This window comes from Equus przewalskii, chromosome 17 (genome assembly GCF_037783145.1).
Source record: "Equus przewalskii isolate Varuska chromosome 17, EquPr2, whole genome shotgun sequence".
Taxonomy (NCBI): domain Eukaryota; kingdom Metazoa; phylum Chordata; class Mammalia; order Perissodactyla; family Equidae; genus Equus; species Equus przewalskii.
In genome coordinates this window covers 67,793,761-67,815,877 of record NC_091847.1, presented here as the reverse complement: position 1 = coordinate 67,815,877, position 22,117 = coordinate 67,793,761, and the positions used below count along the sequence as shown (strand labels likewise).

The 22,117-nt window shown below is 35.8% G+C and overlaps 1 protein-coding gene across 1 annotated transcript in view; it reads left to right on the top strand.

Annotated features, from left to right (window-relative positions):
• TMEFF2 (transmembrane protein with EGF like and two follistatin like domains 2) overlaps positions 1-22,117 on the top strand; it is a 225,789-nt gene that overhangs the window by 172,591 nt on the left and 31,081 nt on the right. Inside the window, exons 6-7 of the mRNA XM_070581697.1 lie at positions 5,938-6,086; positions 6,794-6,853. Coding sequence (XP_070437798.1) covers positions 5,938-6,086; positions 6,794-6,853 — 209 coding nt within the window. The remainder of the gene's footprint in view (positions 1-5,937; positions 6,087-6,793; positions 6,854-22,117) is intronic.

Below are 22,117 nucleotides of genomic sequence, written 5' to 3'. Positions count from 1 at the left end.
TAGTTTCTGTACAGATAAAATACTTACAGTCAAGTTCCATCAAAAAGAGTGACGTGAAAGTTAATGAGTAAATGGGCTTAAAGTATCACAAGAGTCTTGAATGAAAGATACGCACTGTTTTTACTGTTATTAGCATAATGTAGCTCATCCATTAGGGTTCTGACAGAGAGCACAGACAGCGGATCTGACCTCTTTACTGGCCAGGCCAGGAAGGGACTGCATAATAGCCCCAGAGAAAGGCTCAAGGGAAATAAACCAGTCAAGGTCCAAAACAACCCCCGAAAGCCACCCTTCCTGTGGTGCAATTAGGTGCTTTAAAACGGATCAGGAATGTTGTATGGTCAAAATTCGGAGCAGACATCAAGTCACAGACCTTGCGAGAGGAATAAGTGACAGGTATGATGAAACAAAATCTAGTGAAATTAGAGGGCAGCCACAAACCAGACACATGAATAAGTAATTTGCTACCTGGCAGTGTTCACATCTTCACACTTTGGTGGATGATGAGACATTGCTAAATACACAGGAAAGGCTTATTTAACTCATTGCCGAACATCCGTGGAAGAACCATTTCAACGGAGGCAGGGAACTAATGTCAAGCCCCCAAAATATTCGTGAAATAATTACGAATGTATGTGAACTGTCTTAGACACCACCTTTTGCTTCCAATAATTTAGGCTTTTCACTCCATCAAGTGGTCTTCTAAAATTATTGGATGTTTCTCTTCTTTCTTACAATTCAGAGAGCTAGGGTTTTCAGTCAATGTTAATTTTCTTTGAAGAATTCTCAGAGGGTAGTATTTCCACATAGAGATCCCTGAAATTATTATTTTCAAGTAGGGCTGATTCTTTTTCTTTGTAGCCTAGAAGAAAAGAGATCTATGTAATCGCAATGTCAAAATGTCAAAAGACTGAGATAGGTTGAGAAAAAGAAGAAGGAAAGAAGAGAAAACACAAAAAACCTTAAAGGCACCCATGCAGTCCTCAGCCTTACAAATCCTTGGCTCACATGAAATACTGTGACATGCTGTAATTAACTAGTTACTCCTCTCAGAATGAATAATAATGCAATTATTTGCCAAAAGCAGTGAAGAAGGGATAGTTTCTGTTTTTTAAAAATGTCTGCCTTTCATTTTACAGAAAAACTTGAATTAATTTACAGAAACTGCTAGAGCATAGAATGACCTGCAGTTTCATCATTACACCGTATGATAATTCTATTATCTTTTTATCAGAGCCTTATATTTTTCAGTGTTTTGAGATAGCAATAAACTGACAAATCACTGCCTTGTTCAAATTATATTTGTTCTTAAAAACTGTACCTAAATACCAAAAAGGTAATAGTAACCTGGATGGTGAAAACGTGTCCTTTTCGCAATTGGACTTCGATGACATTGAGGCCACTAAGGGTTAGTGCTTTGTTTCCTTTGTCTGTGTAGACACGAATAAAAGGAGGAAGGCAAACCTTGGTTCTTAAGAGCCTTCTCCTTCCTCAGAGAGTCCATGTGCCAAGTAGCACAAAGCTAGGTGAGAGTTTATATGAACATATCTCTGCTACGTGTTGATGTCTAGACAGTGACTGTTTTCTTTGACTCCTTCCAGCTCCATCCCACCATTCTCTCAGTAACTCATTCAACAGACACTTATTGAAGACTTGCTATGAGGCATGGTACTAGGTACCAAGAATTCAAAGGTAAAACAGGCATGTTGCCCTTGAGAAAGTTGCAGAAAAGTAAAGTTGTAAACTAGGAAATAGGCACATTAACAATGCAGTAAATGCCACCTCAGAGCCCACTCTCCACACACATTCATACACATATTCATTCATTCATATAAACATGCAAAACCCTTCTGCCTCGTGAATGTGAACTTCCAAAGATTCCAGATTCTTTAAAAGTTTGAAGCAGAAACTGGGAAAAGATTCAGTGCTAAAACTTTCCAATTTTGTAATTTTAGTAAAGTCAGACGGGATGTGTGTGTATTGGTCTAAATGTGTGTTTTATGTGGAGCCAACTTTATAAAGAGTTTTATTAAGGAAAAAGTATTCTGAACAACTGATGCCATAAGTGTCAGATTAATTTAATACATATCAGATTAGTTACTCATTCTAACACCAGGTATTAGTTCAGAATGTCTTAAAAAGAATATTCACTGATATACCTCTATGATACTGAAAAGCCTGGATCACTTATTTAGGAAGACAGAGCTAAGAGTCAATGTGATTTAAATTCATAAAGTCATAATAAATATTCCAAGAGTAGACATAGCCTTGTTTTTTCAAGCCCTATTCATCCAAAGTATTCCTTTAATTAGTTAATAGTAGGAATTTGGGTCTGTGTTGTTTTTCATTGTACTGAGCAGTGTATGGAACAGCGCAGGCTCTGGCATCAGACTGCCTAGATTTAAAATTAGGTTCTTTCCTGTACAAGCTGCATGACTTCTCCAAGCCTCAATTTTCTTAGCTGGAGGATGGAGATAGTAATAGCAGCTACCCCATAGAGATAGAAGTGTGAAAGGAGTAATAGCAGATAAAGCATATAGCACTGGGACAGGCACTACCATTAAGTAAGCAAGTATTATTATTACCATTATCCTCAAATTCAATTGAATATTCATTTGATCTCAGTAAGGACATTTAATATTTGCCAAGAAAATTATTTAGCTATCCTGTCTGTTTTTATGGCAGTATGGTGATGATAATTTATGTTAATTTTATCCTTTCTTGAAGGGTATAAAATCATATTAATGTGTTCATTCATTTCATTTATTTATCTATTGAACAAGTAGTTATTGAAATTTTACTGTATGCAAGATATTGGGCAAAGCATGGAACTCAAAGATAATTTTACCAATAGAGATCAAGGTGGCCTCAGAGTTTCCGATCATGGCCCTGGGAGCCTGCATGGTTTTCTAAGTAAGCGTAATAAACTTAGATACAGAAAATATAGTAAATAGTGATCATATAATCAGAGTTCATGGGTCTTACATAAATATAGAAATGATAGGTCCTTGGTAAGCCAGTCACAACATTTCCTTTCTCCCAAGCTACATAGTTTTCATGCCATTTCAGCAAATTATTGAAGCTTCTTCCACTCATTCAAAGAAAGAAAAATATTCTCCGTAGGCTTCCAGTTTCCAATGGTTGCTGAAATTCATAAGCAAAAATTTGTTTATTATACTCTTGCATTAATTTAATATATGCAAGGCCACAGAGGGGGGAGGAAAGATGGAGATATAATGACAGTATACAGTGGGGAAAAAGATACATATAATCCATGCTTTCATGAAGCTTATATCACAGCAAAACTATACCTTACTTTCACCTCAAGGAATCTAGATCTTCCCTTTGAGATGAGAATAGAAATGCAAAATGTCTATAACTTTTTCTTAGCCGTTCCCTGAAAGGCTTATTTAAGGCAGCAAGAGTCAGGAATTTCCAAAGGGGAAACAAATCTTGAAAGGAGGCCCTGAGTGAGCAATGCTAGGAAAGGAAGGAAAGAAGATGTTGGCAGCAGAAAATCTGTGGAACTAAGGCCAGATCAGTCAAACTGGGAAAAAAAAAAAAAATAGCCACTTGGAAAAGGAGGATCTTGTAAGACATCCTGAACAATTGTTTAATTTGGTGCTATGGCTTAATTAAGTGAATTTTTCATGGATCATTGAATCTAGCCAATTGAATTCAACCAAATTTTCTCTTCCCATCTCTGTTCTCATTTCACCATTTTGTTATGATATCAAATGGGTTTCGGAACTGCCAATCATTTCTTCATCAAAGTTATTGTGGTGTACACCACTGAATTTCATTGGACTTAATCTGGAGAAAACTGCAAAGCCCTTGATATGTTACATAATTTACTATTTAGATAAGGGAAAGAATATACTTTTCTCTTTGTTCTTCTGCTGCTAACAGATAATTATTTCAGTGTCTTTCAAGGAGATAGACCCTAGAGTCTAACACAACAACAGTCAAAAACTAAATTGACTTGAAGGTAAATGAACCACTTTTTTAAAAATACAAAATTTTGTGACTTTTTAAATTATTATTTATTAATTTATTTATTACCAACGGTTAAGGAAAATAAAAGTCTGATCTCCAAAGTTACACTTCTCTAAACCCACTGTGGAAAGGACCAAAAGCTCTTTGAACACGTAGGCAGCTCCTACTCTCAGGTTTTTCGGATGCCAAGAATCAGCTGAGGTAGCAATGCTGTGATCCCGGTAGCTGTCATCACATACAGCATCATGGCCAAGGTAGGAGCACCACTCCTCAATGACTTAAGCATTTCGAGATGGTTACCATCTGTCGTTGCTATTTGTCCCCAAATAGGTGAAAGTAAAAATAACCAAGTGTTCCTAAAGCAATTCTCTTACCAAAAAAAAAATTAAGTGCATTAGCACATTTCCTGCTAGCATTTTTAACAGAGATCTGGGTAATTCTGATACAGATGGTCCGAGAAGCACTAGTGTGTAGACAAACCCTCTCTCACTCACCAAACCCATCAAGCAGCGATTCCCAGGGAGTGAGATTGGTGCCAGGCTGACTGCTTAAGAAAACAGAGTCCTAGGCTCTACCCCTAAATTTACTGGGGCCCAGAAACCTGCTTATAGATTGATATATTTAAAAGTTTTCTGGGAAATTCTAATACACAGCCTGCAGTGAGAGGAAGGGGATGATATTTTCCTCTAACACAGCCATAGGGAGTCCTTGTTCCGCAACCTACTAGCTCTCTGATCTTTCGTAACATCATTGGTCTGTAAGATGACTGTTGTGAAGATTACATAACGCAATGCGTGTTAGAATCCAGCATGTAGTAAGCTAGTGGTCGTTGTTATCGTAGTATTATATGCCTAGCTCTAAATAAAATATACAGAAGTAAAATGTCTGGTTCACTACTTTGAGAAGCATGCAATCTATTTAGAAAAATAATATAAATATTAATAAAAATTTAAAATATGAGTTTATATTCTGAGGCAGTAACATATTTGCACCCCTAAAAAAAATCAACACAATATTCTGAGTAACAAAGTAGATTGTAAAATACAGGGAATTATAAGAATGTGGGAAAAATCATGTAAAATTTGCTTTAAAATGTCTAAGTTTTCTAGTTCAGGTGCCCTAATTCTTATTGACTCACCAAATTTTTATTCATATTATAGAAAAAGATTAAAATCATAAGTGATAGTCAACTTGTATTTATTATTTAAAACTAGAATTAGAAAAAGAATAGTATATATCTGAGAAAGAGGTCCATGGGATAGGTTTGAAGGGGCCAATGGAACCCCTGACATTTTATGCAAAAAATTGTTTATATGAGTATGAGTATTTCTGAGGAGGGATCCGTATCTTTCACTTGATTCTCAAAGGGTTTTCTGGCCCCCTCAAAAGTGTGAAGCACTACTGAAAATTCCTGTTTAGCACATTTTATGCTCCTCCTCATGTATGCTGGAGAAATTTAACTCCCAATTGCCTTCCAAATAATCTCCTTGTTTTCCTTCTCTTAAATGTCCTCTGAATCATTTTCCTCAAGCTTTCGCCATTCAAATATCCTGAGAAAAGAAGTGACAGTAAGATTTATTTAAGGAAATTGTAAAGCAGAGTTTCGTAGCTACCTCAGCCCATTCAAAATCTGCAGGCATCAGCGTGGAAGTTCATGTACACGTTTGAAAAGTTTCAGTGGCAGAGATCAACTGATGACTATTTTCTGAGTTTTCCCCTTTGATTTTGTATCCATTTCTCAGCCTTTTGAATTATTTTTGATTAGTTCTGTATTTCTTTTCATCTCAGGTAGAAAACTGAAGGAACTTCCCCAGAAGGATACAATTCAATTTTGCCAACTTGCATTTTGCCAACCCTGGCAATTCTTCCACTTTGTGTTTTATTTATAATGTGGTAACAACACTATTGATGTTACACATTCTTATTTCTCTCTTCCGTTAGGTGCGTGTGCAACATTGACTGTTCTCAAACCAACTTCAATCCCCTCTGTGCTTCTGATGGGAAGTCTTATGATAATGCATGTCAAATCAAAGAAGCGTCGTGTCAGAAACAGGAGAAAATTGAAGTCATGTCGTTGGGTCGATGTCAAGGTAATGTTCCTACCAAAATTCATTTCAAAGAATGTTTTTAGTCTCTGTGTAGAAATGAGAAGTGAAGAAAACTCCTTATTAGGAAGCTATTTCATTTTCTGAAAGGCAGTCTGATTCACAATGGATAGTAGAGTCTACTAGCATTTTTGGGAACAATAGAAGTTTGAGGGCCTACCAGCAACCGTCCACGTAGGACTGTATCTTCATAATACCATAAACACAGAAACCAATAATCAGAAGAGAGCAGTCATTCTCCTTGCAGGGGAAAAAAGGAAAGTCAAAACCATTTTTAGCGAAGAATCTAAGGCTTTATTAGACAACCTCAAAATTAAAAGCAAATCATACCACTTTTATGCTTTGATTCAATAGAAATATTTCAAGTACATTTTTAAAAGCAGGATGTACTAGGATGTCCTACTTTGTTTCTTGTTCAGAAAGAAACGTTTTCTTCGTTTTTGACTTGTTATTCTTTTACTCAACCTATCTCAGTTATAGTTGTGAACTTTCTTGCCCTAAACTTTAGAAAGCTCACATTATTCTATTATTCACTCTCGAACAAAAATTGATGTTGTAAGTCTGTCTTTGTATAAAGGTTGCTTAGAACTATAGTTGTAAAAATTCCTTAATTGCAATGAAGATACTGTTGGAGAGATAAGTGTGACAGATATTTATGAAAGTTAATCTTTATTGTTAATTTTTTAACACAGATAACACAACTGCAACTACTAAATCTGAAGATGGGCATTACGCAAGAACAGATTATGCAGGTATGTGATATTTTCTACTACAGAATATGAGCATGTCAATAAAAAAGTCCTGGGGAATCATTGTTTGCCATTGATCCTGAGTTCAACCTTGCAAGACTTCTGACATGTGCTAGTCTTCTCTTGCTTAGTTCAAACTTTCAATAAGCAAGAGTAAATTTTTGTTGAAGCAAATAAGACACTTATTTTTTGCCAGAGTTAAAGTAATTGTCAAAAATATCATAAAATCTAATTAACTTGTTTTGACAGTACAAATAGCACAAATGACAAAATTTTATCAAATTAATGGACATCGATGGAAATTAATGCAATTTTTGACAGTATATTGTAATAAATGTAAATGTTCTTGTTTGAATTTTTATAAAAGTCAACAATAAAAAAGTTTACTAGTCTCTTTAAAATGCTAGAAAGAAAGGACAGCTATAACTAGTAGTGAAGGCTGTCTATATTTAGACACAAAGTTAAAAAGGTATATATAATTTACTTTTTAAAATTAAATACGTTCAATTTATTTAAAAACTAATATGTAGCTTCTGACACGTGCAAAATTATAAAGCATTTTATTTTAAAATGGAAATTTTATTTAGCAATTATAGGATATTATTATGAGGAACATTTCTACCTAATATAATTTTCCTTGGGTGGGAAATAATTTATGGGTATGCAAATAGGATTTTAATAGATTCTTAAATTTGGAGAAATTTAGGCTAAAATATATAGAAACAAAATTATTGAAGTTGATAATATGTAGGGCTTTTAAAAAAAATACAGTTTTACCTATGAAGCATTTCTAACTAGATTTATGGCCAATATTCAATCAAAAAGAATTGCCTCGTCTTTCAAAATATATACTACCATTCATTCTTTCTGAAATTGCATTTCTTTTAACAATATTTCTGATGTTATACTTATATATAAAGTAAATCTTGATGAAATTTAAAAATAAATTAATCAATCAGATGTTTTACTTATGGATACCTCAGACCTCCCAGAATTTGAGAATAAAAGAATTCTTTTTTTTAACTTTTCATTTTTATCTTAATGTTTTTCAACATGTAAATAAAACTTTTCATGTGCTAGAAGCCTGGAATTGTCACAGACAATGAAACATGGAAACCCATTAGTTCTACTATTCTGTAGCTGTTCCCAAAGTGTCCAGGAGAGATATTAATAGATGTTCCTTGAAAATAATAGTCCGTGGACAATAAGTTTGGGAAGAATCCAGAAAAACAAAGGAATTTTTTACTCAGAACTTTTTACAGTTCTTATATGCACTGTAAAATTTTTAACAGACACCCTTTTTTTTTTTTTACTCTTTGTTGGGGAGAATTTCATATATATACATAACGCATACAAATGTCGGCTGTATAGTATCATGAACTCACACGTGCTCATCACTCTAACTCAGTAAAAACAAGCCATGGCTAACCTAGCCCTCTCCCCACCCCCATCCTCTTTCCCTACCTTCAAAATATGTGGAAATAAATCCCAGGAATCGCATCATTTTATTGATAAATACTTTAACCTGCATCTCTAAAAGATCAACCCTTTTGTAGCAAAATTACAGTGTCATTATCACACCTAAAATAATTGTGAATAAATCCTTATACTTCAAGCTTGCCATTCCTAATTAAACACTGATTGCATAATTTAAAATTCCCCTTAAATTTGATTTAGAAGTCTTTATCTTCATTGATGATCTTATTAAAATACAACATAGACCCCTCTTTAGAAATTATTTAGATAATAATCTGTTCCTCAACATTTCCAAGATTCCAATAGTATTTGCATTTTCCTGAATTTTGGGACACAAAGTTTGGAAAAAGTAAAAGGAACCAAATGGAGACTCAGTATGTCATTGTCCTCTTAATTTCTGTTTCACAAGCTCAAAATTCCCAAAGGAGGAAAAACAGGAACCGAGTGACTCACATTCCTAGAAGTTTGCCATGTGCTCACAGCTCATTTAACATCACAGTCACTTCCCTCGTGAGACAAGCATTCATGGACTCTCCCACCAGAGGGAAGTACTGATCTTCACACACACTCATCTTTTCCTTATATGTCTTTAATGCCATAGGTTACAAACCTTTAGCAATTCCCCCCTCCGCTTTTCTTTCCTTTGAGCCTACCTTAAATCTTTTAATACAAGAACACACATTTCTGATTACAAAAATGGAACTATATTTTAAAGAAAGCCTAAATCTTAAAATAAGTATGCTGTGCCTTATTTTTAATAGCATTTAAAAGAAAGAGACTCCAACAAGGAGGGACTGATTTATAAAAAAAAATAAGTGCCCGTAAAGGAGCCCTGCCTCCAACAAGACTAACGGGCAGTAGACCCAGGCGTGAGCAAACTTGCATGGAGCTGTGACTTCCATGATCCTTACCTCACCTAACTGCCCTTCACACCAGGAAACCAAGGAATTTGCCAGATCCTCCCAGCTGGCGGTACTTTCTGGTTGGGTCTGACTTGGGTTTCTGTTGTGCTCTCTCTCCTTTAATGAGACGGAAGGATTAGTGAGTCCCGAATCAAGAGCTTTGGATCTTTGTTTCAAGGCAGGCTGACAGAACTGCTATCTGATAAGCCAAGCGGGCCACTTAGTCTTATTCTCCCTTGTCAGTATGACTGGGGCTTAGCTTTCAGTCTTTCTCTTCACTCTCAGAAGGGTTCAGAGAACATGATTTTATAAAACCATAAAGCTAGGGCTTTCAAGGATTTCCATTGTTTCAAACAATTAATATTAAACTTTCCTTTTGGAAGTTTTTAAATAGCAAATGTTTTACACTTCTTGAAATTTGCAACATTTTCTTTAAAAATGTATATATTCCTCTCATGTCTTGTAATGAAAACAACTGAAGTTCAACTATTTTGGTTTTTCACCTCTGGTATGTGTATTTTCTGGTGGTATTGCTTTTCTATCTAAAAGTCTGGTCATGCTTCAGAAAAAGTGGCTACATATTTTTCCAGTAAAAATGTACTTAATTTTATAAGTTGAGAGATGTAAAAAAACAAATAACCATGAAGTTAAACTATTTTGTCTTTTATCATCTAGAAAATGAAATGTATTTTCTTTTATGACATTCTGTATCAGTTTCCAAAAGGATCTGCAGTGGCTTATAATTAAAATATATTCAATGAGAGTGTTTCAAGAGAAATTGAAAACATAAAAGTAGAACTTTGAGGAAAATAACTCTATCAGCAACATAGACTACTACAGCTTCTGCCTTTAGCCCTCAGCTTCCTTGCAACCAATGTAGAGAGAAATTACGATGGAATCAATTCATCCAGCAAATATTTTCAGAGTCCCTGCTATACACTCTCCACTGACCTGGGCTTCACCAAGGTGAAGAGGTCCCTGCTAAATGGAACTTAGCTTTTCGTTGTCTGATAAAAGTAAATAACCAGTACAGACACCAAAGATGAAGTTCCCCTAGTGCTAAATTCTAAAGGAAACGTTTAGCATAGATCTTTTTATAAGACATCACTGGAAAGCATAGGATGGATAAAAGCTTCAACAGTGATTTTTATAAAATATGCCAGGAGGCTCTTCATATGGCTGGGGATTTTTTAAATCAATTTTTGATAACATTCTAGAACATAGCATTAAAATATGTATAACTCAACGATACTGTTTCTATGGCAGACTAAAGTAATGAGTTACATTTGTGTATATTTCTGGATTAGAAAAAATAAATAATTAACACAGAATACCGAGGGAAATGGCTGTGAGGGAGAACATGTTCAGTTTATCCTCCTCATGTGTCTACAGGTTCAACAGGAACTAAATAAGATAACAGTCAGAAAGCCTGAATAAAAACAGAGAATATGTTAGATTATAGTATGTATATGGGGGTAAAAATTTCCTGTTTTTATTAGTTTGTAATGAGATAAGTAAGCCCTGAGTCACCTCCATTCTTGGGAGGGAGCAAGGGTCTCCCTAGCTCTGAGTCTAGGTACAAACATGTATGGAGTCCATGTGTCAACTTGTTGCACGTTGCACTGGGACCATTCACCCTTTCCTGTAACATTTAGGGAGGATTAAAAACCTTTTCCTTATCTTTAAGCAATAATTTAGATATTAAGCTCAGGTCTGCAATATGAAAGAAAGAAACCAGAAATACACATGTAAACCAAATTCTACCCATCCTATTGTTATTCCGTCAACCCATGTTTCCACACTAAGAGGGAACTGACATCTTGAAAGGGTATCTAGATAGGCTAAGTGAATTGTGATAATAACTCGTTCTCTGTAGAAGCCATTGCAATTTACAAAGGCTTTTTCACATATATTGTCTCCTTCAGTCTTGACAACAGAAATGTGAGGGAGATACTCTATGCATTTGACAGGTGAGAAATGAAGGTTCAGGGAGATTAAGTAAAGAGACTACGTGATGGAGCGAGGGTTCAAACCATTATTGCTAATTCCAGAATCCAGCCAAGTGTGAATGGAGAGGGAGCAGGGGAAAAGTGTCACTATCTAACATTCTTAGGTGCTTTGGGACTCACTCTGCACCTTAAAGGTTAACTGCTTGGGAGTTCCAGACTCAAAAATGTTTCACCATGATGTCTACATTGCTGTGAGATGCTGGAAAGAGTTACTTTTCTCTCAATTTATGCCTATATCTTATAAACATCCTATAAGTGTTATGCTGTTTGCTTTTAAAATTCTCTTGTTCTCTTTCCTATTTCCCCACATGGACAAGAGAAGCCAAAGAGAACAGTGTTTGCTACCAAGTCATCCAACATTAATAGAAAATGTGTGTGTGATATTTTGTGGTTTTACAAAGATCCATTCATATTACCTTATTTGCTCTAATGTCAGTCCAATAAAACAGTGTTGCAAATACCAGAGGAAATAAAATTGAGGCTCAGAGAAACTAAGTGGTTGACCTGGAACTAGACACGGTATTTTGACGTATTGACCACCCACCCATGCAAATAGGACACTGGCTTGATTTATTAACTATTTGCCTTGATTGTTCTTCCACTCTACATATATAGACACGAATACCAAGTGGGTACATATCATATTTATAACATGAATTAATTCAGTCATGTGGCAAAAATCTGCATTTAAAATGGAAGCTTTTTGCATTTGCTCATGAACAAGAGGAGCGCTTCACCGGAAAGCATGTTATGTCTAGGCCAATAATTTGATCTGTGGGAAATAAATAAATAGCAGCAAATGCAGGCAGCAGCTTGTAGCACAAATATTGGTATCAACAGTGAAATAAATAAAAATGTTTGCCCAGACTATTACAGTGCCACCAGACTAGCCTAGAATATTTAAGCTCAGGAAATGAATTAAGATGTCAAGATTTTCTCAAGGTTTCTGAGGGAAAGTGTCTCAATTCAACTATTTCCCCTCTGGGATTTACATTAGAGTCCTGCAAAATTCATGAAGCTTTCTATGAACTCTAACTTCCAATTTTTCCTGCTCTCTTGAACTTCTGTGCTTTCATTGTTTTCCCCATAAAATCATGTAGCCAGTCATCGGTAATATTATGTTATGTTCATAGTTATAGATAAACACAGAAATAGTATTTGCAATACAGATGAAGATTTTCTACTGAAGAGTTGCCTTGGGCCCTGGTAGACACTCTGGGAAACTTTGTGTTTATGCCCCAGTTCGTAAATGCATCCTGCATCATTTATGGGCACTTTTTCCTACTTTCCTGAAAGGCTTCTTTCTGCAACAAATTGTTCACTTTGAGGTGTTACTTCTCTACCTTTCCCTTCCATAAGGGTGAGGCACCCAGTTTAGAAGTCAAAGCCATGTAATCAGACAGGGCTGAGTTTAAACCCTGGCCATGCTATTATTGATTATTTAACCTTGAGCCAATTAGTTAACCTTTCTGAGCCCCAATTTCATCTGTTCAATGGAGATAATAAACCTACTTGCATAGGGTTGAAGTTTGAATTAAAAGACATTATGTAAGGCATTAGCAGCAACTAGTAAGCTAACTATTGTTATTATCTTCCTTTCCGTCAGACAATTGAAAGTATATTTTTATGGGAAATATAAGACGTGGTATGGGATATGGTCTGTTCATGTGATATGTGTTCAGAGTTTTTATACATATATTACCCTTTATGAACTCATCCAATTGCAAGAAGTTTATTTTTTTTTCTGTTTGAGTCATATAACAACTTGTTGCAAGAGACTTTGGCTAACTTTCTACTTCATCTATAAAGAAATATTTATTAAGCATCTACCATTTTTAAATCTTCAGTACATTGATATGTCTAAATTTTCACATGGCCAATTTTTCGGTTTTCGTCCATTCAACATAATTTTACATATGGTATATTTTGATCACTTTAAAAGAATATGATCACCAGATTATTTCAACATGAGATTCAAATAGAAATTTAGTAATAGTATGTAACATTTGACAGAACTGCAAGATCATGATATCACTTATATTTCTTTTCTATTTGACCTTAAAAATTAGTCATTTGTACCCCAAAGTATGTGTTTGAAAGACCTACACATTCATTATTCACAAGAAATTTATGTAATGGGTGACCATGCTGATGGGGAGGTGTCAAGCAAAATTAACTGGAATGTGACATATGAGAATTTATTCTGTTTATGCAAAACATTATTTTCACTCAGAAAAGTTAATGTTCACACATCATAAATCAACACACACACACACACACACACATACACCTTAAAGAGGCAGAGCATCAAGGTCAGAAGAGATGTTTTCAACAAAAACTGATCACCAGGGAAAAACAAGTCTACTTAGCAGAGGAGGAAAAGAAGGAAAGCTGTTTCAGCTCAAACATCTAGATGTCACTAGTGAAAGTGACATAATTATCCACCTTAATTTACCTTTTTACCTTAAGCATATTATTTCCATTCCTGGGAAAAGTAACATAAGTGTGAATAGAATGTGTGAAGCTGATGTCCAAATGCTCTGTATAATGTGTGAAGTTATGTCCAAATGCTCTGTATAATGTCAGGATACATTGTTTTCCATAAAACTAAGAAATAGAACTCAAGCAGTTTCAAAAAAACAAACTATCCAGAGCACTTTGATTTGCTGCTTTCGTTAATGAGTCTGACATGCCCTAAATATATGAGCCAACATTACCAAGCACATTAAAACTTCAGTTCTCACATCTTGACGATTTGAGACTGTGTACAAACATAATCAACTAAAAATATTTTTAAATATCTGTGAAACTAAAATCTCTCAGAGAAATTGCATTTCTAAACACTGTTGCTTGTTTCACGGGTCATAGCTTGTTCCCTCCAGTTGATCATTTGGAAAACGCTTAGATTTTAGTTTGAACTCAAATGTAATCAAGAGGAATCTAACTTATGAGCCAAACTCCAGGCATAACAGTGTTTGGAAATCAGTGATAAGGCTTGAGAGAAGGGGTGGTCCAATAACTTGAAAGTAGCAATGAGGACCAAGGAGGACAGCACCCCCCACTGTGAGTCCTGACATGCAGGCGAGGAAGGTAGAGAATATGGCCACCTTGTGAGAAAGCTGAGGAGATGTGGTACTCTCAGGGAAAGCTAGTGCTTTACTGTGCAAGAAAAGAGAGGAGAATTTCAGTGAGGCATCTGAGGATAGAGGGGAATTTGCCAATTATGGAGCACGGTTCCGGGTGATCTTTGGGAAGTAGTTGGAAGATGGGAGCAGAGAGATGGGTTTAGTCAAAGGCAGAGAAGCAACAAGGGCATATCATGAGTATGAAAATTCGGTGAAGATGGACAGCTGGGACATGACAGGGTGAGAACTAGACATTGACTAAACTCATGATAGAAGCTTTTGGACTTGTAGACTCAGAAATCTAAATTTTCAATACACCAAAAGTAAGCTTTTTTGCTCAGCAGTGAACTCAGTTAACTAAATTCAGTATCTGTGTATTGATTTGCACTGAGAAAGAGTTACCTAGAGGACATGGGTCCTCTGACCAGTGCATTCTCTTCTTACAGTTGAATTCTCTGAGAAGCCCAATTATAACGAGGTCGCTTAGTGTGCCTGAATGGAGCATATATTCTTTAGATGTTTAAGGCACCAAGCTAGGACAGCCTTCTGCAACTGGTACACAATAGGGATGCTCCTGCCCTCAGATGAATACAGACAATAAGTGCCGTTGGCCAGAACCTCCTCTCCCGTGGTCAGAGTTTGCACTAACACTATTGGCCTGTGTGACTCTCCTTTGTTGAGTTCCATTTCTGGGTAGGTCTTGTCCAATCTACCTATTCTCCTAGATATAGTAAATTTTGTCAGGGGAAAGTTGAGGCCTGCTCTCCTGGAAGCCACTTCATAACTTTAAGGCTGTCTAGTGCTCTGGAAACACAGGGTAATCCTGCTCTCCTAACTTCTGAGTTCCTCTGGGGTCTCACTCAATAGCCCCCAAGAAAGGACAGTATTAGTACAGAATGTCAATATTAGCCATGTTGGATTGGGAGGTCCTTCTGCATTGTGTAAACTTCAAAAGTTTTTACACAAAGTTAACTTTGAAAGCCATGTTTTAACATATAATCCAAAGAGGTTTGACCAATAGCAAAGAAAAATGAATAAATTTTAGAAAGCAAGTTTAATATCTTTGGTATGTTCTAAGATAATTCTTAGCATTTATGCTAATAAATATCCTTTATGGTAACATTGTTAATGTTTAATTTTATAAAACATAAACAGAATGAGTTTATCAATTATCCCACCAAGAATGAGACAGAGGGCTCTTCAAAGTGTTGTGAATGTATTATCCATCGTTTGATTGTGTCACATAATATTTCTGTAAAATATAAAAATTCCACTGCTTTTATTCTTTCTTTCTCATTTTCTAAGATTCAAAGCTGCATGTGTCATATATCAGAAAACCCCCTTCCAAGAGTATTTCATTAAAAAATTCATTTAATGATGGAAATAGATGTCTGTTTAACAACAACAAAAAATTTTAATTAATTTTTTAAAAACCATTCAGAAAGTGAAGCCTAAAAGTGAAGCTCCATTTGTCCTCTAGAAATTAAGTATTCCAGAAAGATCATGTTATTAGTCTACAGAGTTTAAACCAACAAGCAATTAGTGTTTTGTCAGGCAATACACATTCAAATTCACTTTTTCAGATTGACTGTTCATGTACTGTCACAATTATTCTACAAATCTTGCACCACTGGGTTTTTTCCTATTTACTTTTCTGTTATTTAAAGAGCCCCAGGGAAGTTGAAGTTTTCAGTTGTTTGAAATAATCTCTGAGCAAATCCCACTCCTGTCCCCTCACTTGTAGCCACTCACCCTTCCTCACAGTTAGCATGAATGCCTTTGTTTCTGATTTTTGATGAAATGTAGCTATGGAAGCATGAGGAAGAACCAACAGGCAGGCCAGGGAAACGTATCTAAAAATAGTTTTAATAAAGTGTCTATGTTGTCTTCTATATGTAGATCAATTAATAATAAGGATAACACCTCGTCAGTAGTGATAGGAAACCATTAACTCTCACTTATCTAAGTAGATTATCAGGACTACATTCTGACATTCAAGCTGGCTGCTTTTTGCAATTTAGCGTGCTCCTTAGCTATTCCCCTTAGCCAGGAATTGGTATGTGCTGAAGAAAAACAGTTAATCATAATGTTATCCTAAGAAAACCTTTGTCATCTTCATTAGAATCATTATCATCATTATCATCATCATCCTCATCATTATAATTCCCTGATAAGGGAATTAAAGCCACTGGAATAAGATCACTTAGTTCATTCCAAAGTCAACTAGAAATTATATATGTGTTATCTATTGTTTTGGAGTCTCTAAAGGCTATTCTCCAATGATACGAGTCATCATATTTATTTCTTAAGTTCATTTGAATTTCAGACCAAATGACTTACAAATAGCATTTTGTAGGAGAAAGAGCCTGGAGTAGGAATGCAGAAACTTTTGACTTAGTCTCATCTCTATTTTACACTCATCGAAATTTACATAGGCATTTAGCTTCTCAGAATCTAAATTTTCTCATCAGTAAAATTTGAAAATAAGATTAGGTTATAATGATGGCTCTCTAGATTTAAGATTCTATAACCAAGTATATAACTTTAGTTCAGAAATCATGAACTTGAGGGAAATGTGTTGACCACTACCTTATGGTAATGGTTCTCAACTGGGGTGATGTGTGGCAATGTCCAGAGACATTTATTCAGCCAAAATGCCAATAGTGCCAAGGTTTGGAAATCCTGGTTTATGGTATTGGAAACTATGGGAAAGTACACATTACATTGGTTCTAGAAATTAAGTGGCAGTATGAACTCCAGAGCAGGGCTCCCTAATCACTTCTCAATTCTCCTGTGCCCCACAAGGAGACACAATCCTAGACAGAGGATCGGTGGCTTGGTCCAGGTTTCTTTTCATCTCGCTGCTTCAAACACATACACACTAATTTAAAATGATGGTAATCCCATAAACAGAAATATCCTTTAAAGTTTCACAAATAAGAGGGAATATCTGTTTCTGAAAAGGCTTATCAGAATGATAAAAATTAATCTAGCTAAAATGGAAGTTAGACTGATGGTTATCATGAGTTATTGAGGAAAGTCTTATAGTCATAATTGGATCTCATCTTACTCAGCATTCCTAACTAGTATTGTAATAATCTGGGTCCCTGCTTTGCTTTTGTTCAAAGCTGTGTCATCTTTTTGTTCATATTAGCCACTCCTTACGCATTTTGACTGAATTGCTGAACTAAATACTGCCTGTTGGAAAGATATTTAATGATGTTCTCTGAGGAGGCAACAGCAACCATTTCAAAGCTTCTTTTTATTATTCCACGGTATAAATCTTTGTAAATCTTGGTTCATAGGAATATATTTAAAAGCAACTGTCTAAATTCTATTAGAGTTTCCAACAGGAATTCTTAAGACTGAAATTGTTGTGTTGTTTGCGGAACAAAATCCTTGATATGGCATTAGAATCAGGTATTCATGAAAACCTTCAATGTTGAAACAGAAGGAGAGCTGACGATGTCTCTTAATTGGGAACTTAGTGCTCAACTAGACTGCCACGTTCCTCAGGGAAGGACACCAATGTGCAGTAGCATGCATTGGTAGTGGGACACCAATGCGTTGTTTAGTGGCAGCCAGGCACAGCTCCCCCTTGGAACGGAGACTAAAGCCTGCTGCCTCGGTTTGCTGTTGTACCTAGTGAAATAAAGTTATTGGTTTTGCCACAAGGACAATGAGGATATTTGTTTAAAAAGACAACTTGAAAAAACAGCAAAGACAACAGGAAATGATAAATGAGCGAGTCTTTGCTACAGTAATTACTTTAGTATTGAAACAAATGAATAACTTTCACAGCAATGCTATTTTCTGTCTTAGATTATAGTGCTACCTATTCATGCAGTGTGTGTACCATTGGCCTTTATACCTCACCAAAAAAAATACCTAAGAAGGAAGAGTTGGTAAATAAATTGTCTGAGAGGTTTGTGTTAATGTTTTGAAAAAGTTATGATGTCTTCTTTGGAAACAGACTATATCTCTGGAAGTTGGGACAATTTTTTTTCATCTACACTGGTTTTATGCCAAACATTAGCCATTGAAAAAAAAACGAAGTAACTCTTTCTGGTATAGACAGATGAAATAATGTACAAGTATCTATGATCCATTTATTGAATGTTATTCTGTATATGATTTGTTAATTCCCTACTGAAATGTTTTGATTTTGTGGAAAACACACTGGGCAGGTTATCAAAAGACCTAAATTCTAAACCCAGCTACTCAGTTTATAAATGTTATATAATCTGAGGAAATCTCCTAACTTCTCTGAGGATCTTTAAAATGGAGATTATATCTTTTCTGCCTTTTTCACATATTTTGGAGATGAAAACCCTTTGTGAGATGTGACTCACTATGTAATTACTAGGAATTATTATTGGCAGAAATTTAGGATATGGACACTTCTTATTCTAACATGTTTTCCGTGTTGTCATCAAAGTTTTAATTATTTTTCCAGATTGAAATAATTATTTAATTTGGATAGCATAATTTGATCTAATTTTAACACAATTCAAACTGAAGATTTTTTATTTTTTAAATTTTTATGTATTTATTTATTTTGTGTGTGGGGAAGATTCGCCCTGAGCTAACATCCATTTCCAATCCTCCTCTTTTTTTTCTTGAGGAAGATTAGCCCCGAGGTAACATCTGTTCCAGTCTTCCTCTACTGTGTATGTGGGATGCCTCCACAGCATGGCTGATGAGTGGAGTAGGTCTGCACCTGGGATCTGAACCCGCAAACCCAGGGCCACTGAAGTGGAGCACAGGGAACTTTAACCATTTGGCCACAGGGCAGGCCCCCAAACTGAAGATTTTTTGATTCTACATTTCCATTTTCCTGTATGGCTGTATTAATTGAGTCATATAAAACAACATGATGACAAGGCTGTTGGACTCAATAGTCCCTTGACTATGTATAAAGATTCAAATTTACGACCAGGTAATTCTGTTTCCTGCTGATTGGCTTAAGTCTTGTTCAGGTTGCATGTTCCAAAAGCACAAGGGCTGTTCCAGGCAACCATTTATACTGTTACAGTGATTTTCTTCCCTCAACGTGTTCCAAGTAATGGAAGAGTTCATTGTACTCAACAGGTACAGAATGTTTCAGAATTTGAGTAAAAGTTGTATTAGTCTAAAGAAAGATTATTTAGTCCTGTTACGAGAACTCTATTACAGAATTTGAATGTAGCAGTATACCAATCGAAATTATGAGTTAAAAATGTTAAGAGCTTATTCCAGATAAGACACATTCCATCATTCACACATTTTGGTTATGAGTTTTACCCACAGAGAATTTCATCAATAAATACAAACAGTTCTAGTACTAGCAAAGGAAGGATTTTAGGTTTTAACTCTTATCCTCTCTGGGTAAACGGAAAATAAGGAAATAAACTCTGCAGTCACTTGTGTTCATGAAGATTAAATTCTCACCCCTTGCCCTCATATCATTGAGCCTCTATTCTGTATTTAAATTTCTTTGGAGAAGTAAATTGCCTGTTTTCTAGATCACCTGATCTATTAGTTAATAACCTTCAATATAACAAAGGAAATGCTTTCTTTTAATAACAACGATTTTTTTCCACTGGGTCTTGATTTCCAGGGTTGCCCTTTATTCCGTTAAAAAGAAAAAGAAGAGAAACTTTTGTAGTTTACCTCCATAGCTTGTATTTACCTTTACTTATCATAATATTTTTAGTAGACGAGCTATTCAGGGTTTAGCGGAATACATCTACAAACTATTGTTAGGCTTTGTATTAAATTTTGAGCCTTGAAATAGCATAGTTCATTCACTGTTCTATGTGACATTTTAAAAACCTGAGCAAACAGTATTATTCTTGGAAAGGAAAAGCCCTTTCTCACTAGATTCAGCATTTAGAAACAATATTGAATTGATTTGAATCAGAAAATTGTCTCAGAAAACCTGAAATGAATATAAACATTAGAAAGATGATCTCACCTCTTACTTCCTTGGTCTTGTACTGTTTCTTTCGAGTGGTTATTAATATGCACTCACTGTATGTGATCAGATCCATCCCAAAGCCACAGTTCGCTCTTGCTTTTGTCAGGGCCCGGGCCTACTGCACTCCCCACTTCAAGTCTGTGCAAGGCTCCTGTGCCCTGGGGTAGAACTCTATTGTTCAGGAGAAGCATCTTATAATCGTCCTACCAGGCACTGTCATCTCATATGTCAAGATCACTTGTATATTTTACTACTATTTCTTCACCCCGGCGAAAAGAAAGTGGTGCTTTAGGTGAGCAAAGCTCTCCTGCCTTACCCTTCAGGCAGAATTCTTACATTCCTCAGGGTGACAAAGGTTCGTATCCCTTTCTGCCCCTAGGAGAAAAAAAATGACTGAGATGCATCATTAATCATGCAAACTGTCTACTGCAACAGTGCCAAGAAAATGATCTTTCCCACACCAACCATCAATATTCCTGACACCTGTCTAAAAACTCGGGTCGTGCATATCCATCTGCCTTTAGAGAAGTGTCAATGTGCAAACATCCTTCCACTATTTTTAGGGTCATGTTAAAAGTATTCATCACCTGCCTGTCAGTTCATCCAATTTGTCATATTATCCTGATCTACCAATGTCTATTACTTACTGGTCATTCTCCTTTTGCATTGTGTTTTTAGAGCATTAGGGCATAGGATGTTTTTGAAACTGTCCAATATATAAGAGGCAGTGGCATTCTACTATAGGCCAGAGTTCTCACCAAGAAATTTCTATGCTCCGTGTCCCCTCATGCTAATGGAAAATGCAGACGTTTGAGTTCCTGTGCCTACTGCAAGTTCCACTTCAATCTAACTTCTGGTGAATGAATTCTGGTTTCTGATGACTTTCATTGCAAAATCCACTATATTTCTGTCTTGGGAAATGGTTCCAAGGGGTTAAAACCACACCTTACAAACAAAACTTTTAAAAGTAAGGGGTTAAAGAAAAGCTATTCTGATAAAAATGCCAACACTCAAATGCCTAGAAATGTTGTGTTCTGTGCAAAATTAAGTAGAAATTTAATAGGAAAATATGATTCAGCATCAGAAACTTAAACAATAGGATGGTATGTCTCATCTATTATTCTTATCATAAAAGTCATAATCCCTAAAACTAGTTGGAAGTCAAGTCAAGTTTTACACTGGTCTCAATCATTTCAACATTTTTGCTTTTCATCTAATGTAATTTTAAAACTAGTATAACTCTTTATCCACCCTCCTTGCCTTTTTTTTCCTTTTACCTGTTTTCACGATCTTCTTCTAACACCTGTGACATGGGTTACAGGATCTTTGAATAACAGAGGCTTTTCCACGCAGGTGGGAAAATCTCTGAATTGGCATTTAATGCACCCTTGATTCTAGTCATTGCTGCACACTAACCCCCGGGAGACCCATGTCAGGTCCTGCATTTGGCCAGCACTTCCCTGAGCCTTAGTTCCTTGCCTGTAGATTGTAGGTTTCAGATAGATGATCTCAATGTCAGTGCCAGATAATAGGGTCATCCATTACTCTGTGCAGTGATGGCATAGAAAGCCACAGGCTGAAGTGCTCAGTCTGTGATTCCAGTGACTTTCTCCAGAATTTGCATAAATACGTTAAAATCCTGAAACTGATTAGCAAATTAGTAGAGCGTCTCTTCAGAATCATTCTTGTTATAATCAACATTGTTTCCCCAAGCTCATCAAAATGGGAAGTTCTAAGCCTAGAAAAGTGCCCGTTATTCTCAGACACCATCAAGTGATATGACTTTAACCGTGACA